This window comes from Fukomys damarensis, unplaced genomic scaffold (genome assembly GCF_012274545.1).
Source record: "Fukomys damarensis isolate Sample0158 unplaced genomic scaffold, DMR_v1.0_HiC HiC_scaffold_15, whole genome shotgun sequence".
NCBI lineage: Eukaryota > Metazoa > Chordata > Mammalia > Rodentia > Bathyergidae > Fukomys > Fukomys damarensis.
The window spans coordinates 19,670,912-19,680,838 of record NW_022900927.1 but is presented as its reverse complement, the minus strand read 5'-3'; the positions used below and the strand labels follow the sequence as shown (position 1 = coordinate 19,680,838).

Genomic DNA, 9,927 nt, shown 5'->3' with positions numbered 1-9,927 from the left:
TATTCAGTAAATTTGGGCCTAACATTACTCTTCACAGTTGGTAGGCAGCCAGTAGTGAAAATCTATCTACCAGATTTTAAAAACATGCTATATCCATTCCCAGCTCCTTGGGAGGCTAAGGGAAGAGGACTGCAAGTTTGAGGCCAGCCTGGGGGAACTTAACAAGTGTCTGTCTCAAAAGGACTGAGGAGCCTGCCTTTCGAGGTCCTGAGTTTGAATCGTGGTACCAAAAAAAAGAAAAATACAGAGGACATAGCTCAGTGGTAGAATGCAGCTGGGTTTGATCCCCAGTATCAAGAAGAAAAACAACAAAAAGGAAGGAAAGAAACATAGGAAACATGTGTTTCTTTCCTTCCTTACTGATATCTGGTTCTTTACAGAAAGTGCTATTCTTTAAACATCCTCAGAACAGCAACGCAGATCAATGTGGTGAGTCAGTCGAGGTAATGGTGAACAGAGACCAGGAAAAATAGCTTTATTTGCACTGAAAGCTGGAGCATGAGTAGGACCTCAGTATATTGAGCTAAGGATAAAGATCAGCTTCTAAAAGGGCAGTAGACTTGGTAAACCAGATGACTACATTTCCAATCGGCCTTGCGATGATTAGCACTGTCAATAAAAGACCTGCTGGGAGCTGGGTGTGGTGAACACCTGTGATCCCAGCAATCCCGAGGCTGGCAAATATATTTGTCACTAAGTCACCACAGTGTGCCATCATTACAGAAAAAGGTACAGGCTTTTCACCTTCAGAAAATTTCCCCCACCCCCCCATCATTAATATTACAAAAGAAAGTGCAAAAAAAATCACATTTTACAGATAGTAAGCTTATTTTCAGCATTTAGCTCAGCCTTAGATCTATCAAGCAGGGAGAAGATGGGCTTTGCTATCCCAGGGCAGACCTATTCCCAAGTCCCTAGGGACCAGGGGTGACCAGCAGGGGAAGGCGGGGTGGGGCGGAGAGGGCTAATCTCCCCCAGTACAATGCGCAGCAGCTGAAGCTTGATGGGAGAGCAGGACTGGTGAGACTCGAGGGGAGGGTCCAGGGTCCAGGGTCCAGGCCCTGTGTTCAATCAGAGTCACTGCTGGAAGAGGAGGAAGAGGAGGAATGCTGCAAGGGGAAAGGGGAAAGGACATAGCATCAGATCCAAATGACCTTCCATCACTCTGTGGGCCATTCCTTGGTGCCCCACCCCACCACCCAGGCATCCTAAGAGCAGGACTCTTGACCAGACTGTCCCTTAAACGACAAAACCCAGGGCTGGGAATTTAGCTCAATGGCACCATGCCTGCCTCGCAAGTGAAAAGTCCTGAGTTCCATCCCCGATACCAAAAACAAAACAAAACAAAACTCAGTGCTGTACCACGTGGATACTCAAATGCAGCCAGCACTCTGAAAAAACAACAAAAGCCAGGGTTCCATCAGCAGTGAGCCTTACAGGATTGGATTGAATCATCCTATAAACACTGCACGGAATTTCACATAATATCTTTGGATCATGTTTCCACATTTTCATACCTGAGCCAAGATCAAGGAAAAAATACATTACAGGCACAAGCATAGTGCAGTCTTAGGAAATAGCTGTTACCATATAAATGCCTACAGAATAGCTGCATGCAAAGTCCCTTCGAATCTAACAAATTAGATTATATGAATCGAAGAAGAGTACAAACAGCAGCTGCATGTGTCAATCTCCATTTTTAACCTAAGCCCCAACAAAAAGAAAGTGGAGAAAGTGGGAGAAAAGGCTGGGGTGCCCTACCCAAGATTCTATACACACATACTTTCATCAATGCTACCAGTGAAAACATTTTTATCTGGCACAGTGCACTTGCCTGTAATCACAGCACTTAGAAGGCTGAGGCAGGAGGATCTCTGAGAGTTTCAGGTCAGCTTAGACTACACAGTGACTTCAAGACCAGCCTAAACTAAACTTAGACAGTGAGACCCTGTCTCAAAGAATCAACAAAAAAATTTTTTTTTTGCCCTACCCAAGATTCTATACACACATACTTTCATCAATGCTACCAGTGAAAACATTTTTATCTGGCACAGTGCACTTGCCTGTAATCACAGCACTTAGAAGGCTGAGGCAGGAGGATCTCTGAGAGTTTCAGGTCAGCTTAGACTACACAGTGACTTCAAGACCAGTCTAAACTAAACTAGACAGTGAGACCCTGTCTCAAACAATGAACAAATTTTTTTTTCTACTCTGTGCAGGGTAATTTCTCCCTCATTCAATCTTGCTTTTCCTTCCAAAGACACAGAATCAGGAACAAGAGCCTATGCTGGGCATGGTGGCAACAAGCCTATAAAGTCACCCCTTGGGGAGGTTGAGGCAGGAGGATCGACATGAATCTGAGTCAGCCTGGGCTACATAGTGAACTCAAGGCCTCCCGAACTATATAAGGAGACCCTGTCTCAAAAACCAAAAGGAAAAAAGAAAAAGTAATGAAAGCCCAAATCTACAAAGCAAATAAATACTGAGCACTCTAATGTAATTTAAGGACTCTCCAAGATTCAGATTCCATTCTTCCTTCTCTAAGCCAACAGAGTTGCTCCTATTCTTGCCAGTTAGCATTCCTGCAGAAGGAAGATACTTTCTATTTGGGCTGAGTATGAACTCCCTAAGCCTAGGCTTTGTTTGAGGCTGAGTCATGTGTGGAAACTGCCTATGTCATTAACACAACACCCTGGGAACTTTGACATAGAGAAAGGAACCGGGGCCAGATTATCATTCTATTAATTATTATATAAGACTCTGTCAAAAGACTGACTCGATTAGTTGACATTTGGACAACTTCGGAGGGTGCGCCCAACTTGCCAACGCCTGCACCTGGGGAAGGGCCAAAGTTCTGAGACAGTGAGGCAGTCAAGATGGGCTTTTCACTCTGCTGCCCATATGGGCTTCCTTCCTGTAGTCCCTTCAAGATAGGAGGGGCCCAAAATTTCTTCCCAAGATTATCAGATTCTTAACAGTAGGAGTCCTTTACAAAAAGGAAGAACAAGATTCCACCACAGCACAAATGCCATCTCTTATAGCCACAGACTGAATCCTTCTGACCCAGCTCTGCCTGCCTATCCCTCTGAGGGGCAGAAGCCCTTCCCTAGCCCAGCTCCTGAGGGCACTGACCTTGCCATGCTTGTGGTGTTTGTGTGCCTTTTTATGAGCTTTCTTCATTTTCTTCCTCATCTTCTTGTCCATCACCATCCCTGGGCACACCATGCCAGGGGCCATAGGGTTCACAGGATGCATGCCAGGGGCCGGCGGGGGGCATGGAGGAGGATAGGGACCTGAGGGATGTGGTCTTGGACACCCTGGCTGGGGCACAGGATAACCTGGCCCACATGGAGGGAAAGCTGGATTCCCCGGGGGAGGGGGGCACGTGCCAGGAGGAAAGGCTGGATTGACAGCTGATGGATGTGGTGGACACACAGGATGGGAACCTCCAGAGCACTCAGGGTTTGGTGGACATGGGTTTGGCCCTTGGTAGCCTGGTGGAAGAATCAGAGAATAAATATTAGAATTTCTCAGAACCTCTGATGAAAGAAGAGAGAGGGAAAGACAGAAAGAGAGAGACAGAGAGAGAGAGGAAAGTAGGGAGGAAGGTCAGGGATGTTCCTCAGAGTAAAGACCCTGGGCTTGATTCCCAGGATGGGAGGGTGGATTTTTACTTTCTCACCCAACAATTAAAGGGAAGGAGGAAAGTCAGGGATGTTCCTCAGAGTAAAGACCCTGGGTTTAATCTCCAGTATGGGAGGGTGGATTTTTACTTTCTCAGCCAACAATTAAAGGGAAATGGCAAGGTAAGGAGGTCAGAGACAAAACAGAGTTGGTGAGAAAAAGGTAAATGTCCTTGATAGAGCCAAAGAGAGAAGTAGGCTGGGCAGCGAACTCTCCCCAGTACACTCTATGAAAGTGAAAAACTTGGTAGCAGTGGTTGAAGGACTTTGCTTTTAGAGGTTTGAGAAAGGGTTGAAGGAAGGTATGCAAACTTCCCGTTCTATAGTCTGGAGTGCCAAGGGAAAAAAAATGGATCCAGGTGAGGTAGAGCAGGCCTGTAATCCCAGCATCCAGGCTGAGGCTGGAGATGAGTTCAAGGTCACCCTGGGCTACACAGGAGTTCAAGACCACCCTGAACTACATAGAGAAGCTGTCTCAGAAAACAAAAGCAAAATTGCCCGGCATGGTGGTGCACATCTGTAATCGCAGCATTTTGGAAGCTGAGGCAGGAAGATCACCACAAGTTCGAGGCCACTATGGGCTACATACTGAGACCCTGTCTCAAAATATGTATATATATATATCTATATAGATATATAGATATATAGATATATAGATATATAGATATATAGATATATAGATATATAGATATATAGATATATAGATATATATAAATTTTTCTTTTTTTTAATGCATGATACTGGGATAGATTTCCCAAATACTTACCAGCACTGGGATTCCACATGTTCAGGTGTTTCCCCTAGCCTGAGGACATAAAAGAGGCACAGCTCATGGATCTGGAGGTGCAGAAGGAATTTAAGGCCTGAACCCAACCCCAGCGTCCACCCCACTTGGAGAACCACCACAACCTCCATCTAAGAAATCGTTCCACTTCTTTCTTCTTCAATCCCTACTCTATTTTCAGTTTCCTAACCACAGGAATCTAGTTCCCAGGGCCCCTACACCTTTTCCCTACCACCGGCCACACCCAAGTGTCCAACTCCTGGGAAAGGGGCAGAGCCCGCGAATCTCAGATCTCCGTCTCTCTTGTCCCTGTCCCTCGGCCTGACACCTGAGGACCTTAACCACCTACATGGATCTCAGCCTTACACGCCCCGCAGTCCCCGAAGAGGAGCCCCTCGCAGGCCAACAGATCCGTCTCCGGACGAGAAAGGAGAGGAAGCCCAAAATCCTCAAGTATGGAAGCCAACACAGCCCTGCCTCCCAAGAAAGAGCAAATGGAGAGCCTAGCCCCCGACTGCAAAGGAGCCCTGGCGCGGGAAAGGAAGAAATGGAGCTCTCCAGATCCCGGGTCACCTTTCTCCTACCGCCGGGCTAGGTCCGTCCTCTCCAGTCTCCGCTCTCACTTCCTGGTCAGCCGAGTCTCTTACTCCTGCCTCCGCCTGTGTTGCCGCCTACTTGGTCAGTCGCCATAATGATTGGAGGCCGGACCCGCCAATCACTGTGGTGCTACTAGACTAAGAGGAGACGGTTGCTACGGGACAGGGTCCAGCCCTTTGGGGCGGGGTCCACGCTGAGAAACTACCCGGCGCTTTGCTCTTGGGGGCAGGGAAAGGGGCGGGACGGAACACGCGGGGGCGGGGCCAAGAGGGTCCAGACCCGGCCGCGGGCAAAGTCCCTGTGAAAGGGAGAGAAACTTCAGTCGGTGGCTGTGACACATTAAAATGTGTCAACACCGTGATAAGTGTTGTAATACAGATATTCACAGAATTCTCTAGAAAAGGAAAGGCAGCTGCTGAAAGCTTAATATTGCCACTTCCCTGTTCTATCTCCTAAGAAGCAAACAAACGCCCTTGGGGAAAAAGCAAGATTCCCTAATTTCTCCCAGGTTTCCTATGTCAGTTGTAGAGCACTGCCCTTGTGAAGTTCCCGAAAGTAGAAACCAAGAGGGTCCTCTCTAATGCCTCTCCTTCACCTCTCCTTGCCCTCAGTCCCAGCCCCAGAAAAACACACCGAATTCATCCTTTTTTTCTCGCAAATACTTCCGGAAGACCACCTTTTTGTTTGTTTGGGTTTTTTGGGGTGTTTGTTTGTTTGTTTGTGTGTTTTGGTTATAGTGATCAAACTCACTGAGGACCTTGCCTTTGCGAGGCAGGTGGCACCCCTGAGCTTAATCCCACCCCACAGGTGTTTGTTTTTGAGACAAGGTCTTACTATGCAGTTCAGGCTTGCCTGGAACTCACTATGTAGCCCAGGCTGGCCTGGAACTCACAGTAATCCTCTTGCCTCAGCCTCCTGAGTGCTGGCATTATAAGCACACATCACCACACTGAGAAACTACTAACCAGGCCCAAGCCTGCTTAGTTTCCAATATCAGAAGAGAGCAGGCCCTCTCAGGGTGGTATGGGCCAAAATGTAGTATGCCCATAGACTTCTTTTTGGTAAAGTTGAGTTTGAAAGAAGTATTGATGTATCCATTTGGGTTATTTATTATTGTATTTTATGTCTTTTTTTGTGCTGGTCCTATTAGGCAATCCTCCTGCCTCAGCTTTCTGGAGAACTGAAACTATAGTTACACATCACCACACATGGCTTGTTTTTTGTGAGGTTGTTTTTCTCTTCTAGGACTGGGGATTGAACCTAGGACCTACCCACTAAGCTGCATCCCTAGGTGCCTTAGTCACTTTCTCATTGCTAGGACACAAGACCTGACACCCACAACAGGAAGATAGGTTTGTTTTGTCTCCTTTGTTTAGTCCCTAGCTGCCTGGCTCCAAGGTATGGTGGAAGGGAGTGGCAGAAGAAAGTTGCTCACATCACGGTGACCAGGAAGTCAGGAGAGAGGGGACAAGCCTGAGGCAGAGATATGGACTTCCAGGTCACACCCCCAGTGATACAGCTCTGAAAGGCCCCATCTCCTAACAGCAAGCCAGCTGTAGCTCCCTCATAATTCGGTTACCTTCCAAAGCCCCACCTGTGAGTTCCTGAGGCTCTTGGGGGACATCTAGCTATAAGCCACAATATTCTGTCTAGAAGACTCATGCACATCTCTTTATGCAAAATGCATTTAGTCCATCTCTACGGGTCACCAAAGTCTTAACAGTCTTGGCAGTGCTGGAAAGTCCCAGTCCAGCTGGGCACGGTGCTGCCTGCCTGTAATCCCAGCACTTGGGAGCCTGAGGCAGGAAGATTGCCACAAGTTCAAGGCCACCCTGAACTACATACTGAGACCCTGTCTCAAAAAGCAAAACAAAACAAAACAACAAAAGTTAGACAATATACAATGGCACAAAGTACACATTCACATTCCAAAAGGGAGCAATAGGGAGTAGAAACCAATGGGACAAGGCAAGACCAGAACCCAGCACGGCAAACATTAACTTCCGTAGATCCATGTCCAGTACCTGGGGCAAAGATGCGAACTCCAAGGGCCAGGGATGTGTCTTAGTGGTGCTGTGCCTTCCTGTGCAAGGTCCTGAGTTCAATCCCTGGTACCCCGACACACAAAGAAAAGGATGTGAACTGCAATGAGCTTGGGTGGCCCCACCCCATGGCATTGTCAGTAGCAGCCCTTATAGCTCCTCTGTTGGACTGGCTCTGCTCACTGCCTGAAGCTTTCTTCAGACATTCCACATTCCTGGCTTCTCCAACTTCCTGGGGTCTGCACTGCATTACAGCTTTCCTCTCAAAGCTTCACGTACCACCCTCTTGGTAGCCTACTGCCGCCTGCCCTCCCAGGTCTTCTCAAATCTGGGTGGAAGCCTCCCTGACCCCACAACTCTTGCATCCTGCATGCGTAGAAAGCTAACACCACCTGCATGGTGCTAGGGTCTGCCACGAGCTGCAGCAGGAGCTGAGTCCCTTGAATCATGGCTGTGGAGGCCTCTGAGTGCCTAGATGGCTGCATTCTGGGAAACTTTTCCATCTCCAGCACAAAGGAGGGCAGTGCCCCACCTATGAGAGGGAATAACTAAACATAAAACCATAACACCCGCCTTTTTAGTTTTTAAAATTTTGAGTCAGCATTTCACTAACTTCCTAAATTGCCGAAGGTGGGCTTAAACTTGAAATCCTCCTGCTGGAGCTTCCCAGACAGCTAGAATTATAGGCATGTGTCACCATCCCCCTCTGTGTGTGTAGGTTTGCTTTGTTATTTGCACAACTGGAGATATTGCTCAGGGGCACTTTACACTGAGCTACATCCCAGCCCTTTTTATTGATTTGTTTAATCTTGAGACAAGGTCTCAGTAGATTGCCTAGTCTTGCCCGGAATGTAAGGCTTCTTTTGCTGTCAAGTGCCTGGGATTACAGGAGTGCACTCTGCAATTGACTCAGGTTGTTTTGTTGTTATTGTTGTTGTTGAGATAGGATTTCGCTTTATAGTCCTGACTGGCTTCAAACTTCCTATATTCCGGGCTGGCCTGGTAGTCACACTCTTGCCTCGACCTCGTGAAGGCTGGCATTACAGGAATACACCACTACTCTCAGCTGGTTTTCATTCATTTGCCTTCTTGTTGCTTACTTTCTTTCTTTTTGTGGTAAGGATATTTGCCTTTTTAAAATTTTTAAAAATTTGAGACAAGGTTTCACTAAGTCATTAAGTTGCCCAGGGTGCACTTGAACTTGTGATCCTCCTGCCTCAGCCTCCCAGAGAACTGGGATTACAGTCAGGTGCCACTGCACCTACTTCGTTGTTGTTCTTCTTCTTTATTAAATAAACTTCATTTTTAGATACTCTTTAGATTTTCAGAAAAATTACAAAGATGGTATAGTTTCCATAAGCCCCACACTCACTTCTCTTTATTAATGAACTTCTTACGGCAATAAGATTATATGTTTGTTATAATTAATGAACCAACTGTGTAGTGCTGGGGATTGAACCAAGGACCTGGCATATGCTGAGCACAGGCTTTAATACTAATGTACACCCTGAGCTCCCATGAGCCAAGCTGGTACATGATTATTAGTGAAACTCCAGAAGGTGGGACCGGGAAGATACATTTTTCTTCCCCAAGTACTGGGGATGGAACTCAGGATCTTGCAGTTGCAAGGCAGGCGTGGTGCCACTGAGTTAAATCCCTGGCCTGATAAAAACATTTTCATGAAACTCCACTCTTTATTCAGCTTTCTTTAGTTTTTGCCCTTTGTCCTTGCTCCAGAACAACCCAGTCCTAATCTATGTGCCATAGACAGAAAATCTAAGACTGGAGAGAGTGCAATTTATTGGGAGATTTCCTGAAGGAAGTGTGGTCCTGGTTAGCCAAATGACCAGCTGGTTCTCCACAACTTGGACTAGAAGGAGGGGTGTGTGCATGGGTTTATGAAAAGAGTAACTTCATACTAACTGTAATGTACCCAGTTTGTCTTATTCTTTGTTTTCTGAGTTAGGGTCTCTCTTTGTAGTTCAGGCTGGTCTTGAATGCACTATGTATCCGTAGTGACCTCAGCCCTTCAAGTGGTGGAATTACAGGTGTGTACCACCACGCCCAGTATACCTGGTTAATTTTAAAGTACCATTGAAGAGGCAAGCCCATATTCGGTGTCAAAATCAAGTTGTAAAACTCCAACACAGTAACTGTTTTGTTACTTGTTACTTTGTACTCTGTTACCATTTACTTTGTAAGTTATTTTGGCTTTCTGGAAAGTATGCAAGAGAAAGCAAGGATTATTCTAGAGCAATCATGGCCAGATATCTGTGGCCATGTCAAGCTGATCGATGTAGTCCTTTCTGTTACCACATTGTGTTGTCAGATCTCCTTATGCTCCTCTGGGATAGCTCCTATTGATAGCCTCTCAGACTTTTTGTTTTGATGACCTTAACAGCTTTGAACAGCTGGTCTGGCATTATGCAAAATATCCCTCTGTTAGAATTTGTCTGTCTCTCTGTGATCACAGTTTGGTTGGTTGGTTGGATGATCCTTTGGTTTTGGTTTTGGTTTTTTTGTTGTGCTGAAGATTTGATCCCAGGCGCTCGACACGTACTAATACTGGTACAAGTGTACCACTGAACTATATCTTCAGCTCTTATTTTATTTTGAGGCAGAGTGTCCCAAAATTGCTCAGGCTGGCTTGGAATCTGTCTCTGCCTTTCAAGTTGCTGGGATTACAGGAGTGCACCACTGCAGTGACTATAGGTTGTATTCTTTTTTTTTTTTTCCAGGCTGAGGATTAAACGCAGATCTTGGCCATGCTAGGGAAGTATTCGGCCACTGAGCTGTATCTCCAGCCAAATAAGGTGATTTT

At 46.4% G+C, this 9,927-nt stretch overlaps 1 protein-coding gene across 3 annotated transcripts; it reads right to left on the bottom strand.

Moving 5' to 3' along the window:
• Nucleotides 1–754: 754 nt before the first annotated feature.
• On the bottom strand, nucleotides 755–5,137 carry Prr13 (proline rich 13). 3 transcript variants are annotated; one of them, XM_010609312.3, is made up of 4 exons: nucleotides 5,041–5,137; nucleotides 4,450–4,488; nucleotides 3,133–3,494; nucleotides 755–1,109 (listed from the first exon to the last, which is right to left on the bottom strand). In XM_010609312.3, exons 2-4 carry the CDS (start codon nucleotides 4,466–4,468, stop codon nucleotides 1,068–1,070), a joined length of 423 nt encoding a protein of 140 aa, XP_010607614.1. In that variant the 5' UTR covers nucleotides 4,469–4,488; nucleotides 5,041–5,137; the 3' UTR covers nucleotides 755–1,067. The 3 variants fall into 3 exon arrangements, with proteins under 3 accessions (XP_010607614.1, XP_019060831.1, XP_010607615.1); XM_019205286.2 differs by having other exon boundaries at nucleotides 4,450–4,520; nucleotides 5,041–5,120; XM_010609313.3 differs by having other exon boundaries at nucleotides 5,052–5,120.
• Nucleotides 5,138–9,927: the final 4,790 nt, after the last annotated feature.

Bases quoted from the DNA above. Each gene is read 5' to 3' on its own strand.
- Prr13 (XM_010609312.3), bottom strand. The intron at 1,110-3,132 runs GTCAGTGCCCTC...TTCCCCTTGCAG, and splicing joins AACACCACAAGCATGGCAAG to CATTCCTCCTCTTCCTCCTC.